The sequence below is a fragment of the Dryas octopetala genome, chromosome 3 (genome assembly GCF_963921425.1).
Source record: "Dryas octopetala chromosome 3, drDryOcto1.1, whole genome shotgun sequence".
NCBI lineage: Eukaryota > Viridiplantae > Streptophyta > Magnoliopsida > Rosales > Rosaceae > Dryas > Dryas octopetala.
Genome location: NC_141368.1, coordinates 20,666,717 through 20,689,477, shown reverse-complemented (window position 1 = coordinate 20,689,477; position 22,761 = coordinate 20,666,717). Strand labels below are relative to the sequence as shown.

The window sequence follows — 22,761 nt, the reverse complement described above, 5'->3', positions numbered from 1 at the left end:
GGTCCTCTCACAACTCCTTTACAAATTTTCAAATTGCTCTCGAAGCCATTCCTTAAAAAAAAAAAACAAAAAAAAAAAAAACAAAAACTTCTTTCTCTTCATTGTGGTTTGGTTCTTCTTAAGCTAGGATTCCATGAATGGAATCAAATCCTTTGCAGCCTCAATGAACAACAGACTTGACCTTGTTTATGAAAGAAAAGCCTTATAAAATTTGCACTGCTCAATAGTGGACTTACCAACTTTCTAGCATTGAATCCAAAAGCAACAAAAAGTAAACAGTATCAATACAGAGTAATGGTTTCATAAAGTAATCATGTAACAGAGTTCTGGTTTTTTATTCAAATAAACTGTTATAACAAATATGATTTATTTCTCCCTCATTATGTCCACCCAAAGTTTGATGCCTTTATCCTCAGAAAACTGTAAAACATGCAGTAGTCTGAAAAAGGATTTGTTCCTCAGTTTATTGGTCCTTGGAAAAGAATTAATGCATCTACTAAAAGAATGCCTGATGTGGCTTGGAGCTATCATATGACAAAGTTTATTCGTTTATGCTAAAGAATGAAGAAAATTTGAAAACCTGAAAATGTGAGTAATAGAAAACAGAGTCATGTGTTGTTGGTTGGTTGCTTGGCTTTCTTACACCAAATATAGAGCACCTTATCTGCAATATATAAGCTAAGGTTCCTCAAGGTAGAAGAAGTACGGTTATCTTGCCATTTATTGTTATGGTAAAAGTTCATCATTTACATGTGAGGGTTACTTAAACATAGTTAAACAAAAACTGCAAAATGAAAGAATAACCTTATAGTAGTTATGGACTGTGGCTGAACCCACATTCTTTTTATACCGTTGAGAGCAATTAAGAAGTGAAATTTGGCAGTAAAAAATGAAGACAATAAAATTGACAAAAGAAAATTAAAAAAGATAACAATACAAATGATTTTTCAGTTCCTTAATGCCAAAAGAAATAACACATTTCTCACCTGTGACGCAGACACCCCAAAAATTTGATTCTACCCAAAATCAAATCTCCTACATTAAAAAAAAAAAAAATCAAAACATGTAAACGATTGTCACCAGCAAGAAGAAACACTTACAACAAATAGAAAAGCAAAAAGAAAGAAGCAATGTAGATGACAAAGAAAGCATCTTTGCGTTTTTTACTTTGCATAATGGTAGAAAGAAAGATGCACTGATGCACAATGTGGGTTTTGAACTTCTGATCGTGCTTGATAGAACGTGTTCTGTTTTTTATTTTTATTTTTTATTGTCCTCATTTTAATATTACCGTTTTCTCCCTCTAAAAAAAACCTACTCTGTTTTAATAATTTTTGTTAAGCGGGGGTACTTGGACTTGTGGGTTATATAACTTATATCTCAGTTTTTCTCTATCTCTCATACTCTAGCACGTTCTTCCATCATCCAGGCCAACTTTGATTTTTGTTTGATTACCATTTTATCCTTAATTGTTAAATTATATTTTTTAAAATCAAGGGTATTTTTGCAATTCACAAATTTAACCATTCTACTCCCCCTTCTCACTTTTTTTTTTTTGGCCAGCCCCTTCTCACTTTATTTATATAGATTTTAACTTTTTAAGCCAAACTTGAAGCCTTTGTGGTACAATTGTACCACTGTCAGCAACCTATCCTAAAAAAATAAAACAAAAATCAAATAAATTAACTTTGACCAACACCTTCATCTACCAACTACAAGTTGTTGTATGTTTCTACAATCAATGTTTTCACGTTGTCATTTGTTTTCCTTTGCACATTGTTGTCCTTACTTTCCCCTTTGTACTTTGCTAATTTTCTACTTTCTATATCTCTGCTAAATTTATTCTCTATGTTACTTTCTAAATAGTTTTTCTCTTTGTTTTTCTATTTTTGATTGACAGTAGTTGCGGAAATTCTATACTCACTCATTTGAAGAATTTGGAATCTTTGTTGGCATGTAGCCTAATAAGTTGGAGCTTCATATCAAGCTTTGGGGTAATTTTATGTGAAATACAATTTTAAAGCTTATTTTAGATTTTTTTTTTTTTTTTTAAAAGTTAAGTCCTGATTGCATTTGAGAATCTTACTTGAACCCTCAAACATAAATCTATTTCTTATATTGAATGAATTTGATGTTCACAACAATTGGAGACCTGGTCGCCTCACACTAATGTCCTATACAATTTTAGAAGAAATTTATAGTCATACTGCAACTATATTTCATGAAAGTGGCTAGCTAAACGAATGTAATAAAAATATAGTAGAATATCATGTTAAATGAAATGACGATTATTAGGGGTGGCATTCGATCGGTTACCGAACCGAGAGCTCTCAACCGTCAACTGACCGAGGCTAGGCGGAATACCAACCTGCCAACCACATTCGATCCGACGGTGGTCTGTTTTCGACTATGTCAAAGGCGGTCAATAAACTTTGGAGGCAGTCGGAGTCAGAATAGAGGTTTGAGAGAGAAGAGAGAGATGCAGGGACGAGAGAGAGATGCATACATAGACAGATCGAGAAGAAGAAGATGCCACTCAGTGCCAGCCCTGAAAGGGGGCACCAAGTGCGACCGCCTAGGGTCCATCTTCAAGGGGGGCCCACAAATTTTTATTTATGTATATATTAATATATATATTAAAAAAAATAGTTATTTGGTCTATTTATAATGTCTTCGTTGTAACTAGGCATTTCTACTTATTGTGTTAGATCTGTAATTATCTAGTTTCTTTTTTTGGGCTTAGGCCTCCCTTTGTACAAGAAAACAAAAAAAACTAGGCCCTTCTAAGATATAAAGTTTGGGTTTTGCAACCTATTTTTCTTTGATTATTTGTTGAAAGCCACCTTTTTATTTCTTTTTATTTCCTTAATTTGTGTTTGGCCAACTTGCTTCATTTTTTCTTTGGCTTCTCACGTGAATCACAAGAGAACCAAGCCAACATCCTCATCTGCAGGGCAGCGGGTCCTTTTTGCCCTTAGGTTTACACCTTTTTTTTTTTAATCAAAAGTACATGCCTTCTTTCTGGAAAGTTGGATTTAAAGAGCATGTTTGCTTTGAATTGGTAAAGACGAATCTCTGCCTCTCCATATAGTCTTGTGGAAAACTGGTTTTTTTTTTTTTTTTTTTTTTTTTTTTTTTTTTTTTGTGTGTTCTCCACAGGTTCTTTCAATCTGAAAGAAATTAGAGAGGTCTCATTGAGACAAGAAGGTAATTAATGTTTGAGTATGTGTTTTTCCCTTTTAATTTTTCTCTTATATTCCTATAAATTATTATTTTTTCAATTAAAATTTCCTAATTGATTTCTTGATGTGATCGAAAATTTCGTAACTGATTTATTGTCAATTGTGACTTGTTTTGCAAAAGATTTTATTAGGGGCCCAATTTAGATTTCACCCCTGGGCCTTCCAAAAGTCAAGGGCGGCCCTGATGCGACTCACCCAATCACTGTCGCACCCACTCCCCGGAGCTTCGCCGCTGCCAAGCCCGAGCTTACTGTCCAGTCGTCCACCTTCAGGGAAGAAGAAGTATAGAAGAAGATATGAAGAAGAATAGAAGAGGAAGAAGCAGTAGTAGCAGGAGAAGAATAAGCAGTAGCAGCAGGAGAAGAATAAGCAGTAGCAGCTAGCAACAGGAGAAGAAGAAGAAGAAGCATCAGTTGAAGAAGAAGAAAATGAAGCATGTCGCTCGGTATCGGTGTGCCGAAGGTTTGGGATTTCCAAACCTCCACCGACATGGGTCAGTTCGGTAGAGAACCGCCTCCGTCGATGGGAAATTCGACGGTTCGGTTGTTTCCGATTGTTTCTCAGTCGGTGTCAGTTTGTCGGATCATTTTCCCACCCCTGACGATTATGTTGCTAAAGCGATTCTTTCATTTAATTAATGTGGCATGTTAATAATTAGTAAACTATTGTAAAAACTTTTAGGAAGACTTAAAAGTTAGCATATATATATTTTTCAATTCAAAAGCTCTAAAACTATGTTGACAAACGCGTGTCTGTGTTTTAACAAAACAATGTCAAGCTCTCAGTACTGCATTGCAAAATTTTTTTTTTCCTATTTTCTACATTTTTTTATCATTTTTTTGTTGTTGGGTCTTATTTGAGTGTATTTAGGCATGATTTGTGAGGTTAAGATTTAGAATTTTGATTTTTTAAAAAATTGTGTAAGTGTAACTGCACTGCAAATAAGTGCTACTGTAGTGCAGTATTGAGCGCTTGACACATTTTTTTGTTTTTAAGCATAAAAATCCTTCGTATGGTGGTTTTTGAACGGGTAAAGTATAGATAATGAGCTTTTTAGTTGAAACCCTTAAATAATTCATATTGCACTGTTGACAAATAGTCATCATCATTGTTTAAGTTTGTTTTTTTTGGTAATCGAGGGTGTCATGGGTCAACTTTCACGCACCAAACTAATCCATTGGGCTGATCAAAGGCAGGCAATCCACGCCAGTCCTAGGGGATTCACAATAGATTTTACCTCCCTTACTGTCTGGCTCCAAGGGTCGAAGTTTAAGTTAATCTTATGATTGAGTTTGTAGCTAGTGTGGAATTAATCAAAACCCTCTGTAGTGATTGTGTAATTGATAATTCCCTTTCAGATATTCATCACAAGACCTTTAAAAAAAAAAAAAAAAACACAATACAAAATTCAAATAATTAACCATTGGCATATGAAGTTTGATCCATGCATCAAAATAATTACAGTCAATTAATTTACTATCGGATATGAAAACTTTCGATTGTAAAATTTTAAATTATGTTGGTAGAATTGACACTGCTATCAATTTATTAAATTTTTTATATTGTGTTCACAAAAAGAAATTGTCTCCATTATTTTGAAAATAATTGGTTTTACAAATGACCTACTAATTTTTCAAAGGGTTTTTTTTTTTTTTTTTAAAGTCGAGTTGAAAAATAAGGCTGATAAACTCAGTCCATTGTCACACCCCAATCTAGGATTAAGAGTAAATCTCATATTAAGGTGTGAATCACCCTCTAATTATAAAATGAACTCCTATAATCAAAATGTGACGGAGGAAAAAATATGATAAATAGAAATAAACTTCGCACTATTATTGTAACTATTTTTCCAGAAAAATTTCAAATTTTCCAATTTCAAACTAACTTCAATTTCCTTCGATTCTAACACCCCAAATAAATTCTAATGACTAAGAAATGATGAAATATAACTTGTTTGTCAATTAAAATCGAAGAAAACGCAACCCAATAAATTAAAATTCATAAACCCAAAATCTGAAAATTGATCACTATACCCCAACACGAAACCTCCTTCACTTCTCCTTCAATTCCTATGTGTTTGTGATCCTATAAACTTCTCTAACCTCCATGTGAACCTCACCAAAACCAGAAAATTAATCACAATTCTAAAGAAAACAGAGGGTTCATGGAAATCCATCTTAATTTACCTTCTTCTTCCTTTCCTTCTCTTTATTTCTCCTTCTCTGTGCTCCTCTCTCTCTCTCTCTCTCAGTTTCTCTTTCTTTCCTTCATCTTCCTCTCTTCTTTTTCTCTCTGTTTTCGGTTTAGTCTAAGTTGAGCTGCTCTAACTTTTGTTTAAAAATCAGCCTTATAATATCACACACACCACCGAACACACACACACTCACTTTCTGCACCGCCCAGCCACCCTTCAACACCAATTACTAGCTTTCCTCCTAATGAAGGAAAGCTAGATTCTAAACCTATCACGTCCGGCCACTTCATTCATTTTTTTTAAGTAAAAATATATACATAATATAAATATAAACATAACTATAATTGTAATTGATATAATTAATTAAACAATTTTTATTTTACAAAAATCTAGGATATTACACATTTACACCCACGCACTATAGTGCGCTCCCAGTCCAATCCACTTTAAAGAAATGCGCACGACACATAATCTACCAAGCGCTTGACACCTTTCATAGAGTGCTCGGCAATTGCCACTGTGCAACCGTAGCTATTTGAGCTGCATAAAAATAATACTTAACGACGTTACTATAGCGCACTACAATGTTTTTTTAAAAATGCCACTTTTTTTCCTTCTTCAATTTTTTTTTCTTCATTTCAGTGCCAATTGGTACACAAACTACAAAAAAATCATAATTTAGATATTTTTTTCATTCCATAAACATGTTAAATAATAACCAACATAAAACACAAAAAATCAAGATGAGACATTCATAATCTTTTGCGTTTTAATAGTAAATATAATTGTTACTATTCGAAAGTAAGAATCACTTATTGCTACTGTCCGGCAGTGGCAATTATCATACCTCAAATCCCGGGCAAAATAAGTAAAACCCACAAAAGTTTACAAAATGATTAAACCAAATTATTATTGTTCAAAAGGGATTCCCAATATAAAACACACGTGGGAAAGTAAGAACCACTGAGATAGCAAAAGACATGACAATAGAGACCTTGAGACACCCGACAAGAGAATCCAAGTTGCGCACCCCTTCAGTCAAGATCTCCTTCAAGAAGCAAATTTGCATAAGCAATAGAAAAAGAAACAAAACAAAGAAAGTAAGGGGTAAACAGCACATACGATTATAGCTTCCCTCAGGCTTCCCTCAGGGGACCCTGCTAGGTTTGAAAAACCTTTACAAACATTTCCCTATGAAAGATTGATTCCCAAAAACATTTCCACAAAATCGATTTAACACCTCAGTTGCAGCAGTATATGATAAATATGCAAAAAAACCCATAAATAATAATAACTCAAATGGTCGATATACATTAGGTACGACTACAACCAGCTAAATAAAAGAAAATAGCATCCATAGCGAGAATGCCCTAGTAAACAGAAATAGGAACTCACAATTGAGAAACAATATTTACTGCCACCTGATCAATCATGGGTTCCCGTTTCGCACAAGCACACGTAGCCACGTGTTAGCCTGGCTAGACTCACCATAATATACATATCAATTCTTCTAGAAGGTTTAGGGATTTGAACCCAATGTCACGCACTACGCTACCCAAACTCTTAGACCAAAACACAATAATAATAGCATGTTATAACAATTTAAAAACTACACATACACACACAAAGTCCATAGTCAGGAATGTAGGATAAATCGCTCTACCTAAAATCTAATGCTCTTCAAGTATTCTCTTCCACAAGACTTCCACGTTCGCGCACGGTCCTATCTTGGCAAATTCTTCGTAACTAGACAATACGGCAACCTTAACCTTCTAATAACTCGGCAACTGGGTAATACGATAGAAACACAATCGACAAGAGAAAACAAACTCTAAGTTAGGGATGATTAACAATAAGGGAAGACGATATGATTTTTCCTTTAGTCACACGTCGCTAGTTTCTAGTCCTAGGTGGACTAAATTCTACTCTTTAGAATTTTCTTAAGGGTTCACAAGTTTCAAGTTTTATTTTAAAGTCAAACCAATTGACTATTTGCTTTTACTCAAAGTAATTCCTCAAAATAATTTAGATTAATCCAACTTAATTTCTGCAATAGAAACTTGCTAATCCTATCATGCTAATCACCTTTAATTAAACAAATAAGTCTCCAAAGATAAGGCTAGGCATGCTTAATTAATCTAAGCATGCATCTTAAAATTAAAGCCTAAAAATAAATAAATAAAATAGAAATATTAAAATACTTATCCAGTTGTAGACCTACAAAGCTAAACTCCACTCCTAGGGTCTCCTTCTTGCACTCCCAAAACTTTAAATTATGAGAAGTTTATTCTCCTTTGATATGTCTCTTCTTAGAGAGACTCCCAAATAAACAAAGGGTTGGAAGAAGTCGTAAAGGGTTGGAAGAAGTCGTAAATCTTCAATGTGCCACAAATTGCACTAGAAATGCTCAAAAGAAGGCTGAAAATCGAACTGGGTTGGAGAAAAACCCACGGGTCGCACACAATGAAAGACGAAACGGGCGGGCTGACCCGGTTGGCAGAACACGCGGGTCAAATTGACCCGGATGAACAGTGTCCGACATTTAAAGGAACGGACAGTCTAGATCGTCCGGGTTTAATGAGCTTCGACACTCCAGATTAAAACGCGGGATCCGATCTGGTGAAACGCGCTCACAGAAGCTCACGTGAGCTCATCTGCCTCTCGCCCAATCAGTGCCGCGTCAACAGGAGCGGTACCAAACGCGTTGCGTGTCAGTCGAGTTAGCAAACCAATTTAGTTATTTTCTTTTTTCTATTTTTCTATTTTCTCTAAACTTTGTAAAATCACCAAAAATAGCTCGAGACTCTAAATAATTCCCCGGAAATTCCTACGAACTCGTAGTAAATAATCATAATTTCTCGTAACCTCAAAACAACAAATTGATCTCCAGAAAAATTAAAGAAAATTCAACTCTAATGAATTTAATTCTCAAAAATTAATTTCAACTTGATAATCACCAAAATTACACTCAAGTATACTAGAGCTCAACTCTAAACCTCTAATGATACAAGTTAGTCATCCAAAAGACAAAGGAACCCCCATTTCCTTTAAGAAAACTTTCGTTTTCTAAGTACAAAAGAAATTCGAAAACATGTGTAAACACACGAAAGTTTTCTTAAAGGAAACCCCATTTCCTTTAAGAAAACTTTTGTTTTCTAAGTACAAAAGAAACTCGAAAACATGTGTCAACACACGATAGGATTGGAAAAATTCAAGGTGTTACAACAATCAAGTATTGTTTTTGTTGGATAGTTAATAAATTAGAAAATATAATTTTAACTTAATACAATCCTTGTGAAAGCATAAACAACTAAATAAATTATAAACCTACGACACAATTACAACAAACTAAAACATAATCACAATTCCGTTGAAAAAGAAAAATAACTTGAAACTTTCAGATATAACTTGAAACTTGTTATACTAAACAATTGATTTACCATCAATTGATTTACCATCAATATCAAAATTAGTTCATGGTTTTCAAATTCATTGAATATGGCGGTGAAGTGAAACAGCCCAAAAGTGTAGGCTAAAGGGTAATTTATTTTGCATGTTGAAACTTTGATTATTAGACTCTTGCAACCAGCTATGGATCTTGACTCTGTCATGCAAGCAAATGATTCTGCAACAACTTTCTCAGACTGCAAGAGACAATTGAATGGAAAATATTTAATTAAGAGAAAGTAAAGAAACTACTAAGAATATCAAGAGAGATCAAGTTTTACTTCTTTTTAACCAAGGTATTAAATTTCGTTTTTTTAGGGTTCCGAAATCGAAACACATATTCAATAATTTTTCGTGAAGTTTTCGTCGAAATTTACCGAAATTTATCGAAATTTTTCGTGTCAGCAATTAATTATTTTCTATTTTCTATTTTCTCCAACTTCGAAAATTCACCAAAAATAACTCAAGACTCCAAATAATTCACTGAAAAATCCTACGGACTCGTATTGATGAGTACTAATTTCCTATGACCTCAAAAATGTCAAATTTCTTTCAGAAAAATTATGAAAAATCCTACTCTCATAATTTAATTTTTAAAAAAATAATAATCGCCAAATTTTTGAATTTTCCTTTTCTAAAATTCATTTCCACACAACTAAGCTCTAGAACCACAACCAAAGGTCTAAGTTAGTTAAAATAAACTTAAGGAAATTTCTAATTCCTTTAAACAAACCTTAAAACAAGTTTGAAAAATTTTAAGTAACAAAATTACCATATGCCAAAATTTGGGTTGTTACACTCAGTGAAGACAAAACTTGGCTCGGTGAGAGGCATGGGAAAAAAAGGAAGGAAAGAAAAAAAAAAAAAATTGAAGAGAGAGGCATGGGGAAAAAAAAAAAAAAAGAGAAAAAGGGAGGAGGGGGTTTTGGGGCCTTTGGGTAATTGGAAAAAAAAAAAAGTTTGGGGTTTCGTTCAGTTATTTTAAACCCTAAACTCTAATACATTTCTATATAAGAAAATAATTAAAAATATCCTTAAAGGTCTAAAACCTAATATCCTAAAGAATAGATATAGGGTTTTGTGACGCTCCAAACCCCCGAGCTAGAAGATTCGGGTGCGCCACAGTGCCACACTAACCATTCAGCCCAAGATGAAATTACCAAGCTCAGCAACTCGCATCTAGAACCGAACAATCAATGTAAAGCTGAGTTTAAAAACAAAATACCGGGTTGGATCAGAATGCAAATTACACAGCGAAATAAATAAATCAAATACTTTGATTAAAAACAAACCCCCAAAGATTACATAAATAAATAGTAACCTTGTGCAACGGTTTCGAATATTAATGAGCTGAAGTAAATACAAAACTCTTTACAAATAAAAGAGCAAAACCACTTCTGAATTACCAATTGTCATATCTTCTCCACGCTGCTTCCTCAGTATTACTTAACCTGCAAAACCAACCGTTGCACCGTTGAATAATGCATCGGGTTAAAGAACAAACCCGGTAAGCTTTTGTAAGCTCGTATGAGTGAAACGACTCACACCCACAACCACAAACTAACAGTGGCACATCTCCAAGTGTTCCTGTACCCAACGTGGTACCAATACTAACCATTAATCTCCAAAATTAATCATCTCACTTATATGGCCAATCCAAATTGGCCAACTACCAATATCAACAATCTCACGACCGATCCAACGTAAAAATGAAGTGGAAGAGAGAGTGACCATCTCTGATTGTAAACCTAGCCAATTGCTACACATACCTCATGCACATTTGTACGATGACAACAACCACATACAATGGCCCACAATAATGTCTGAGCTACCTGCCACATCATACAATCACACTGGTATCTCAACCTACCCAATTCACTTGTTACTCTCAGGTCGTGTCAAACCACAATATCTTGATCAACCGGTACATTATCTCAAATCCGGTCAACACGGTCATCCCAAGAAATTCTCAAATCACAATTAGCCTATCTGGCCCAACAATCTATCCTCGAATCACAGGATAATACAATAACATCAATAAATTCATCTTGCAATTTAAATGCCTAATCACAACTATTAACCTCAATAGTTCATAACATAAAAACCAATTAATCATATGGGTTCAAAATATTCCCGGAATGACAAACAAGATTCCAATCCTAGAATTATACCAAATTCTAGCATATAAGCAATTAACTGAAAATAACACAGTTAAATAACACAAAATAAATACACAGTTCTACCCACTAAATAAATACACTGTTCACCCACCTCGATTCTGTGCATCCTAAACCACCACGAGTACTTCACCACATCACCACCTCTGCGGGCGAAGGAAAACCAAAAACCAACTCACTAAGAGAGAGAACATAGAGAAAACTGAAAGAGAGAGCTGCGGAAGAGAAATGAAACAGAAAAGAAAAATTGGGGGGCTATTTATAGCAAAATTGCCGAGCTCTCGCCGGACTGTAGAGCGCTCGCCACCACGCCGAGCGATCGGTGGTGGCTGCCGAGCCCTCGGTGATGCATTCCACAGGGTTCCACCGTTTTCTCTTGCCACTAGCTTCTGCCACATGTCAGCATCCTAGCCGTTTGATCAAAATGGAGCAACGGCCGAAATTCCTTAACTTCAAAAATTAACCAAAAACACTTCGGGACTCATAAAAATAACCCGAAAAATACTACGTACTTGTAAAAATGAATACAAACTTCCTATTGGTTCACAAAAAACTTTTGATCTCCAAATCTTTGGAAATCAAACACCAAAATTTTCCAGAGCCTCACAGGTTTAATGTATAGATTGTAGAGTATAAAGAGTATTAGGGTATATAGAGTATATAGAGTATTAGGGTTTAGATTTTAGTGTATAATTAAATTATAGAATATAAAGAATATACTAATTTTATTTATTCATTATACTAATTTTATTTAACAGTATTTGCTTCAGCGTGCATTATATTCACCTTATATCACATGAAACCTACTATATAATTTGGTTTCTTCAATGTTTTTTTTATCAATTTAGTAGATAATATGTTTAATAAACATATGTTAAAGTTTCATTAAAAATTTCCATATTTTAATTGCAATTTCCGTCGTTTTCGTCTAATTTTTGTCAAAATTTAAAAAATTTCAAAATTTCCATCAAAACTTCCGTCGAAATTTTCTTGAAATCCGAAATTTAATTCCTTGTTTATAACCTATTGAAAGTCGTTTTGCATAATCATTGGCCACATGCTGCTTCTATGTGCCACTAACTGTATCAATTATCCTAAAAAATTCAAAGCATGTGTTCACAGTGCATGCAAAAATTATATACATGATACAACAAATATATTGCTCATCTTTAATCCAAAAGGACAAATAGATTGTGTACCAAAAAAAAAAAAAAACAAATAGATTGCTTATTGTTGGTTTCGGTAGTACATCAATCTAAAAAAATAACTGAATAAATTGCTTTCAATCTAAAGAAACAGGTAAGGATTACAACGAGGAATGAGAAATAATTAATCACATGAATCTTTATCACATCCTCTCTTTTCCATCCTAGAGGATTATAGACAACAATAACCTACAAAATTTAATACATCAACAAATAATTCTACTTCTTAGTCAACACATAAACATGGCAGAGATTAAATGTCATCATCAAATAGAAATTAACCCAAATCATTTAATTTTTCAAATAAACTCTCAAAATCCTAAAATAAACTTTCAAATAAAATTTGGAAAATTTACGGGGTCACACAAAATTCTTGAAAATTGACAAGCAAGACAATGAGGAAAAGAAAGCCCATGATCAGAATCGAGTTGATTCGTCGCCGAGTTCGCTAGAAAACTGGCTGGAAAGCCACTAGCTGGCTTTTTGGCTTCGATTCACCCCCGTGGCTAGGTGGATGGGCAATCAGAGGGTACCTTCGTGTTTAGAATGATGAGAGGAACAAAAACAGATAGGTCTCATGCCTCGTTGTGGCCGAAAGAAGAAGATCGCAACAAGAGTTGAATCTCGATTTTCACATCGTTCTGTCACCATTGGTGACTGGATGGACGATCGGAGACCATGGGAAGGAAGAAAAGGAAGAGGCGAGCATGGGGTGGTGGGTCTGGCCGCCATCCATGGCTGGACGGCGATGCATCGAGGAGAGAGAAAGAGTGACGATGAAGAGAAAGGACGCGTGAGTGAGAAGAGAGAAATGAGAGAGTGAGTGGTAGAGAGATGGAGGGAAAGATGGAGAAGGAAAATAAATTAAAACGTGGACCAAAAAAATTAAAATGTGGATCGAAAGAAAATAAAGTAAACCAGCTGGGAAGCCCAATTAAGATGGACTTTAGAGGAATTAGGTGGCCCAAACTGGGGTTATTAATAATTATCTATTTTTTTAATTTCCTCCGCAATGCTTTGACATCAACATCTAAAGTTATATATATATATAGGACAATGAACCTATATAAACTAAGTGTGATACACTACCCATAAGTGAGGAATATACCACATTAATTAATTGGCTGATCTAAAAATTAACTGTTAACCAATTTAGTTAAGTCAATAATTATTTTTACCTCCTGGTATTTTATGCTAATGTATGATATAAAATGCATATACAAAGTTGAATGTTTATTATAATTTAACACTTTATAAAAAAATTATAGGAACAAGAAGTTGTGCATACAAAACTTGCACAAACGACTAGTGGATCATGAACAAAATCGTCATTGAGAATGACGACTCTCATTGAGTTCTAAAGAACATTAGGCCTACTTGGCACGATGACAGGAACCAAACAATGTTAGAAGAAAGAGGAAAAAAAATGGGTGGAAATTTGGAACTAAACAACGATGTGGGTTGTGGGGAGTGGGAACGTTTGTTGGGTTTAACATCTCCCAACTGATCTTCAATTATATTTTTCCAAATCTTTTGGGCTGTTGTTTTTTGGGTACTTTACCTAAAATGCCAAAATGATAAAGAAATTTAGTCCACAGTCTACTCGGCCCAATATTTAACTTCCAGGACAAATTTCTTACCGAGCACTCAAAACACGTGCATCTGCAATCCAATCACGTGCATCTACAATCTAAACACGTGCATCTACATCCTAAAAACTGCATATGCATGCTCAAAATACCCAAAAAAGTGCATATGCATGCAACTCCAACATTAAATGCTCAAAAAAGCTGTAGATGTAGATGCAGATGCAAATGCATGATGCATCTGCATATGCCGAACCCTTAGAAGCTTTTTTTACACTGCCGACCATGCGCACGCAGAATAGAATGTTCTTTGACTTAATTTTGTTTGTACGTAGATAGATTTTCACTAAAAAACATTATGTTTTTTTGTCCTTGGGAGTAATTTATTATTGTTTTTTTTTTACCTTTACGTCCTCAGTTAATGCATAATGTCATCACTAGTTTATTTTTTTAAGTGAGTTAGTTTTAAGATTTTCAAAATATAATCTTACTCCCCTGTCTCTCTTTATATATATGGATATATTACTAAAGCGATTCAGTCCAAAGGCGACCAATAGAGTCCAATGTTCCCTATAAAACCCCACACGACATTAACCTTCGTCAATTAAAGATTGAAGACATTCGACCCAAGGAAAACTAACCCATTTGGGGTTATGCCTCTAATGAGTGTGAGATTTGTAACACCATTGAGCACTGCAGAAGCCATATATGATCAATTTGAATTTTTTTTAAAACAAAACCACAAAGGAATCTTGAATTTCACTTGCCAAGTTCTATGAGTTGAAGGCTACAATAATCAAATTTTTTAAATTTAAATAATTTTTAATTTTTAAAGATAAACTTACTCAGCAAGGAAGGTACCTAGGTAAGAGAAGACGATGATAAATGCATGCAGTTCTAGAAAGAGGGCTTGATTTTTTGAAAAGATGATTTTTAAAGAGTGATTTAGAATGAACGGTTCTGATTATTAAGGACGTAGTTTTAATTGATTAGTATGAAATCAGCACACAAGAGATTAGTAGAGAATCCAAATCTATAGAAGACCATATGGATGCTTAACCGTGTGGGATCCACTGCATTACCAAAACAATTTCTAGGCTTCTAGCTAGTCGTCCCTCATTCAAAGACTCAAAGTCAATAAGAAATTGAGCTATAGAATTAATTAATCTTAAAAGACTTCTTGTTTTTCCAAATAATTAGAATACTACTATATTGAAACCAAGTTGAGCTATTAAATTTGCTGCGTCAATAATGGGCAGTTGCATGCTGCCTTTGTTTAAGTGTTGAGCTAATTAGAAATACATCCATTTCGGGAGACCCAATTTGATATTAGCCCTTTTTTTTTTTTTTTTTTGAGAAATTAGATATACACCCATTTTTGAATTTGCCATGTAGGATTATCCATTTTCTGCAGAAAATTCATTTTGTGATTTTCTCTTTTCCCATTTGAATTGAAAAAAGGTAAATTTTATTTTTGTCAATTAATGCCTTATTTCAAGGTATTATCAAGGAATGAAATTTCGAAAATTTTGGCGAAATTTTTTTTTTTTTGGGTCTTGAAATTTTATCACGTATCCGACTATCTTTCCTAATTATTTCGGCGAAATTTGAACGCGCTCCAAGCACGTTCTTGTTAAATTTCGCTGTCATTTACACACTCACACTCCAGCCCCATTTTCATCTCAGATCTCCAGTCGCCAGCAGTCGTCGGAGACGGTAGATTGGAGGGTGATTGGGGAGGGGGGAGGGAGGAGAGAGAAGAGAGAGAAAAGATCTGGGAGAGAGAAAAGATCGGGGAGGGAGAGGAGGAAGAGAAGAAGGAAGGAGGAAGGAAGAGATCAGGGAGGGAGAGGGACAAGAGAGAAGACTGTGTGCGCAGGGCTGGGAGAGAGAAATGAGAGGGAAGAGGAAGAGAGAGTCACGGGCAAGGAGGAAAATGAAGGAAAGAAAAAAAAATGAAAAAAAAGGAAAGAAAAAAAAAAGGCTTTAGGGTTAATTGGGGTTTGGGGCCTTTAGACAATTGGACAATTGGAAAGAAAAAAAAAAGGTTTGGGGTTTCGTTTGGGATTTGGTTTGGCTCTTTTGGGGTTTTATTTAGTTATTTTCAAACCCTAAACCCTAATACATTTCTATATAAAAAAAATTGAAAATACCCTAAAAGGTATAAATCCTAATATCTTATACTATATCCTAAAGAATATAGAGTATATAGAGTATATAGAGTTTAGTGCATAGATTATAAAGTATAAAGAGCATTAGGGTATATAGAGTATTAGGGTATATAGAGTATATAGGGTTTAGTATTAGGGTTAGTGTATAGATTATAGAGTATAATAAATATACTAATTTTATTTATTCATTATATATTCTAATTTTATTTCACAGTATTTTCCTCCAGCGCGCATTATATTCATCTTATATCACATGAAACCTATTATATAATTTGGTTTCTTCAAATTTTTTTTATCAATGTAAGCCTGCAGTTTCAGATTTAAAACTATCAAATAAACCCATCGTTTGTACTATGAATTTCAAATGAAGAGGTCATTTGAGCCCAAAAGAGTTAGTAGGCCAAAGTCTGAAGCCCAAATTCAAGGCCCAAATCCGCAAGGCCCAAGTCTTTAGTAAGCTTGAATAATCCTGGCAAACAAAACTTCTTCCTCAGCTACATCAAGCCGAGAAGATTAATAAAAGGACTAAGCATATGAAGACATGTGTATTAGAAAGCTGACAAGTACTGGATGACAGCTGTCATGGAAGGATAAGTACAAGGGTCCAGGCTTGCTCAGTACCCTGCACGTAGGGTGATCCGAGTGCACTTTGTTTAAGGTTTTCAGAGCCCATTCAAGTATAAATAGAAAAGCTACAGCCAAAAAAAGGGCTCTCTCACAACACACACACAAAAACTCTATGCAATTCGCATATTCCTGACAATGGGGCCTGACTCATTACTTCATTTTGTCTGCTCCTCGAACTTTTCAGAGTTTATTCTTCATTTAATTTTTAGTTATATATTAAGAATGGTGGTCTCTGATCCAATTTTGTGTATTTAATTGGTCCGGGTTTGCTTTTATTAGCATTTATTTCTTATTTTGGCTTTAATTTCCCTCATTTAATGTATATATCTCCTAATATTTGAACATCAATTAAAGCGGAGATTGGAATTGAATCATTTACATTTCTTGCATCTTTTTGTTTCCATTTTTAGTTTATGTGTGGATTACTTGCTCAGACTTGGCTAGATTTGTGAAGAAGTTCACAATTACTTGATCGGCTAGATCTAGAGTTTCTTTAGTTTTCTTCAGATTTATTTTCTTAGTTTCTTATTCATTCAAGTGTGATTGATCATACACTTTATTGCACACACTATGGACACTTCCTGAGCAAACATCAAAGCATCAATGAACACTCATCAAGTATTAAAAGCACTTTAAAGTCCTAAAATGCCTAGGCAGTAAAAACAATCCAGCGCGATCGTTTAGTTAGAAGTCAATTTTCATTATCTTTCTTTTATTTTTATATCTCATTTAGTTACATCGTTTGATCTTACACCACTTTGAGATCTATATTGTATTTGTTCCAAGTGCAACACTACTTGGTGGCACACCCTTTATTTTCAGTATACCTGCATCCAGATTTGCACATGCTATGAGCTAAACGAATCCCGGCTTGACAAGTGGCAGGAAGCATTTTTAGCCATAACACCCATGTGCGACGTGTGAAGTCATCAATAATCGTTAAAAAATAGCGAACTCCCGAATGGGTGGGAACCTATGGGAACCCATATGTCACAGTAGAGTTCAAAAGGATGAGTACTAGAAATAGAACTTAAATGGTAATCTGGTTTGTTGAGCAAAAGGACAAGAATTACAAAATTTATTGGAATCAAATTAAAGAAATTGCAGGAAATTGTTTATATAAAAATTTTAGACGAGCACTAAAAAGATGATCAAGCCGCTAATGCCACAAATCATTGGGAGGAGGTAAAGTTGAGAGAAATTGGAGAAGGTGAAGGAGATGAAGCAGCTGGTCTCATCACACCAAAAACATTAATACGCTCACAAAGTACTCAATCAAGACTCAAGTCTAACAAAAACATGCACATTTTTATATATCCACAAAGCCTTTATAGTCACGCTATTTTAACCAGATATCATCTACTGAACACAAGAAGTAGTCCCTGGCCAACAAAAAAAACAAAAGAAAAAACAAAGAAGTAGTCGAAAGTGAGTTGAGAAGTTGTGGCACAATAGTAATTTTGTATCTTTTAAAGGAATTAATTTTATTACCTTGTTCCAATTGAGTTGAAGGAGGCAATGGTAAAGTGGTAACATTATTGTAAACATGATAGTTATTATGTTTATTTATTCATTTTCATTTACTGGGAGAGGGATTATTTGAATTAACTTGATATATATGTCACCCAACATTGATGAGAGTGATTGCTTAGTATTAAACATTCATATAGAGTGACCACATATTACAATATCATTAATTTGTCACAAATTAATAACATTTATTAATGAGCTAGAACGCAAAGTCATGAAAAGGACGTACCCCTAAGAAGACTCATATTTTCGATCTTATTTCTATTTTATCAAGGACAATAGAAGAGCTCAAACCAAAAAACAAAAAACTACATTAAAAGAGCAAATGAAGATCAAGGACAAATTATTATTGTTCCTTATTCTTTTTCCCATATGCAGGGAGTGACGAAGCAGGACCTAAGGACCTACATAAGCCAAAATGTACTGGAAGAGAAGAGACCAAGTACACGATTGATGTACTACCTAATGCTATAAGCATTTTTATCACTGAAAATTTTATGGTACAAACTTGTATGACATACAAATACATTTTTAACTTTTAGATTTTTACGAGTTCTTTTTTCTATACTAGAGTATTGATTTGAGAACCCTTAATTAGATTGTAAGTCATATGAATTCGTACCATAAATCAACTCTTCGATCACTATTCAATGCCTAGCATTTTTCTGAACATGATGACAAATTCATAAACCTTTTCTGAGTCTGGAATGATTTTGGCTACTGTCTCTCTCTCCATGCACCTCTTAATCCAAGCTGAGAATTTTGGGCAGTGATCTGCAACCTTAAAGTTCCCAAATTTCTCATAGGCAGGAAACCAACAGGTTAGAGGGATGGCTATGATGTCAACGAAACCAAAGGCATCTCCCCCAAAGAAATCCTTGTCTCCCAGAGCACCCTCTAGCTGCTTTATAATCTCTATGAAGTCCTTCTTGGCCACCTCTATCTCTTCTCCTTTGCTCTTCCATATATTGCTTCCGGCATCGAAAACCTTCATGCACGCCATGAAAGTCAGACATGCATGCAAACACATAATGTTATGAGGGTAATCATTTATTACCATATATCTTACATGATATATTGTGAAACTGAAAATGATAAAACTTCATAAAATGACACATTTTAATGAGGTTCTAACCATTTTGAATCATGTTTTGAAAAGTTAAAAATTTTAACTCTTTCAGGCAGCAAAATAATAGAACTACCCAACAAGTCGAGTTGGCCAAGGAGATGGTCGAAATGGTTGAGTGTATATAACAATTGAGAGATGAGAATAATATGCCCAAATTAAGAGTCGAAATTGTTAACTTTTTTTTCAAAAAGTTTTCAAGTACTAAGAATTCACCTCATCAATAGTCTATTTAATTATATAACAGGTTAGACTATTTGATAAGAATGAGTTATATTATATATAATTGAATTACAGATCGAAATGCTAGACTGTAGAAATTTCAGAAAATTAAAAGCTAAATCAAATTGATCATGACCACAAAAGTATAAGAATTCATATTAATTTCTTACATATATGTGCATACATACATGTATAGCATATATTATTAATTATAAAAAATAAATAACCAACCTTTTTGTCAATGAAGTCGGCCCAGGACCTGGCTTGAGCTCGAGCATAAGGACAAGGTGGGAGGAGTGGTGGGGAAGACCAGGTTTCATCAATGTAACCAACTATGATTGTGGACTCACAGAGTGGTTTTTCATTGTGCAGGAGCACTGGCACCTTTGCATATACTGGGTTTGATGTCAGCAGCAATTCACTCTTACCCCCAAACAAGTCCTCTGCTCTGTCTTCATGTTCAATGCCCTTCTCCTCCAACGCAATTTTGACCCTCATGCAAAATGGGCTGACCCAGCAATCCAAAATGACAACCTTTCCCTTTGACATTTTTTAGCTATATGAATATGTATCACTTCTCTCTTTGTGATCTCTTCTATAACTTGTTGTATCAAAATGAGTTATGGATTTAGAAATTTATAGAAAGTGTGGTTCATAGGAGATGTAATTTTCGATGTTTGTGATGCCTATGGGGTCTTCTTGTTTTGCCCTTCGAAGAGGGGCTACACTCTTGTGATTTTCATTATTTAATATATGTTCACTAGCATGGCCAAAAAAAATATATATATGTTCACTAGGGTTGTGTAGTTGGAACACTTTGGAGACAACTAAGGCTTTGTCTTAGAGTACAGAGCATATACCAGCCGGCTCATAGGGGAGGTTTAGTAATTTAGACATGCAAACAAGAAATTAATGTGTTTAGCATATATATATATATATTTGTTTAGCCAAAGTATATTTTAGAGTTATGCATATATTTATATATATGGTGTGACTTTAATTATAGTAATAGTTGCAGTTTGGGCAGAGGCTCAATTGCTCAAAGGTTGGATTGTATGTTGTAGCACTCTTTTTTTGTCTGAAAGGGCTTTGAGGATTGAAATGCCACAACATGCATGCCGCTGCACTTCTATGGCTAGCTATCCCACTCATGGAAATCATCTGGTCAAAAGGAATATATCCAACGGTTTGAACAAAGCAAAGCTCTACCTGGCGCATATCTCAAGTCTAAGAACCACGGCCGTTGGATGGTAATACAAAGTAGGTGCGGCCCATTTGATTTTGATATTGGATAAAAAACCCATTTAACATAAAATTTGAGAATAAAATTATAACATAATTATAAGTTATAACATAAAATTATAACATGAAGCCAATCAATATGGTTTGTATTGACTTGGGCCATCCGGTCCTTGCGGCTTGTGGATAGGGATGAACTTCATTAGAGACTGAGTCACATGGTAGGAAGAAGAAAAAAGATGAAAAAAATAATAAGCCGAGCAAGGAAGAAGAAAAGAAGAAAATGGTGTTAGACTTAAGAGAGCTGGAGACAGTGGGGGAGGAGAGAACGGTGTGGAGCCAAGGGGGAGGGAAGGGTAAGTGTCTATTTTCTGATTTAATTTTTATATAAAAAAAAAGGCTAAATTTTAATTTAGACACTCAACTATAGGGGGTATTTCAACTGCATTTATCATCTACAAAATCATTAAAAAACATACTCCATCTAAAATCTAAATTGAAATAAATGAATTTTTCTTCATCTTTTCCTTTTTTACCCCTCTCCACCTGCCATTCTCTCTCTCTTCCCTCTCTTCAGCTAACTGGCCCTCCCAGCCCAACCCCTCCTGACCCCACCCTCACCACAACCTTCCCGACCCCAATTAACTATAACTCGTGGGGGGATGGCCGGCACCAGGGGACCCGTCAATGGCCTTGGGCCGTCGGGAAATGGCCGGCCTTGGCTGGGTTGAGGTGCGCACAGGGATGGAGTCGCGTGGGAGAGCAGAGGGAAGAGAGGGATGGTCAGGGGAGAGAGAGGAGCTACGGGCTGGTGGCTGGTGGTGTTGCGCCGACTGGGCTTGGTTGGAGTTGGCCTGGTCACGACTAGACTGTGCGAAATCACACGAGAGAGAAGGAAGACATGAGGAAGAAGAAGAAAAATGAGAGAGCGAGCGAGAGAGAGAGAGAGAGAGAGAGCCTCAGGTAAGTGGAAGGGGAGGGTTCGGTGGGTGGGGATGGGGGTGGCGGTGGGGGTGGGGTCGAGAGGGGCTAGGTTGGGAGGGTTGGCTGGAGAGAGGGAAAAGAGAAAGAGTGGGAGGTGGAGAAGGGTCAAAATTAAAAGAAGAAGAAAAATTCATTTTTTCAATTTAGATTTTAGATAAGGTATATATTTTTATGATTTTGTAAATGATAAATGCAGTTGAAATACCCCCTATAATTTAGTGTCTAAATTAAACGTTAGCCTAAAAAAAAAAAACAAGTGTAAAGATATGATTTGTCTATAAAATTTGGAGTGGACATGGAGGTGCACCCAGTGAGTGGATCCAGGTATTTCCCATTTTCCCCACCCAATAGTTCTTATGCACATAATTGAGCCAATAAGTCTTTTTTTTTTTTTTTTCATTTTTTTAGTACAAAAGAGGGCTTAAGCTATCAAAAGGTGCACGAAGCCCAACAAAATAAAACTAATAAGTGCTTTTTTTTTTTGGCCAATAATAAGTGCTTTTCTTTATAGAAAATTAGGATTAAATATTAAATATCAATAGTTTTTTAGCAAAGCAGTAAGACACTAATTTTTTTTTTTTTTTCAATTTAGGTACTAACCTAAAGCAAGACATTTTTTATTAAGTCACAAATCGGTTTGTTATACAGTTGTAACTGTTTCAAATTCATAAAATTTCAAAATTTATAAGGATATAATGTTTTTGATTTAGGCCGGCTTGAGGGATGAAATCCTATAATCCAGAGACTAAACATTAAAGTTCAAGTCTTGCAAATATTGAAAAAACAACAAATCAATAAAAAACTTATGACTATTAGACAGTTACAGCTCGGTATAACCATATTTTTTTAAATTGGTACCTAAACTGAAATTTAGTATCTAAAGTGAAATGACATAAATATTTTAGTAGTAAAAATGCAAAAAAAAATGCAATTTAGTACCTAACGTCAACGGATTTTTTTCTTTATTTACATGTATCTTATTCATTGTTATATACAAAAACTTAATTTCTT

The 22,761-nt window shown here is 34.8% G+C and overlaps 2 protein-coding genes across 2 annotated transcripts in view; one reads left to right on the top strand and one right to left on the bottom strand.

Moving 5' to 3' along the window:
- The window catches only part of LOC147291711 (putative disease resistance RPP13-like protein 1), a 48,006-nt gene that overhangs the window by 17,797 nt on the left and 7,448 nt on the right, over positions 1-22,761 (top strand). The window lies entirely within an intron of this gene.
- On the bottom strand, positions 18,823-20,076 carry LOC147291712 (putative glutathione S-transferase parC). Its single transcript, XM_086237668.1, has 2 exons — positions 19,759-20,076; positions 18,823-19,167 (listed from the first exon to the last, which is right to left on the bottom strand). Exons 1-2 carry the CDS (start codon positions 20,074-20,076, stop codon positions 18,823-18,825), a joined length of 663 nt encoding a protein of 220 aa, XP_086093794.1.

Bases quoted from the DNA above. Each gene is read 5' to 3' on its own strand.
- LOC147291712 (XM_086237668.1), bottom strand. From the start codon at position 20,076: ATGTCAAAGGGAAAGGTTGTCATTTTGGATTGCTGGGTCAGCCCATTT. The intron at 19,168-19,758 runs GTTGGTTATTTA...GCGTGCATGAAG, and splicing joins CCGACTTCATTGACAAAAAG to GTTTTCGATGCCGGAAGCAA.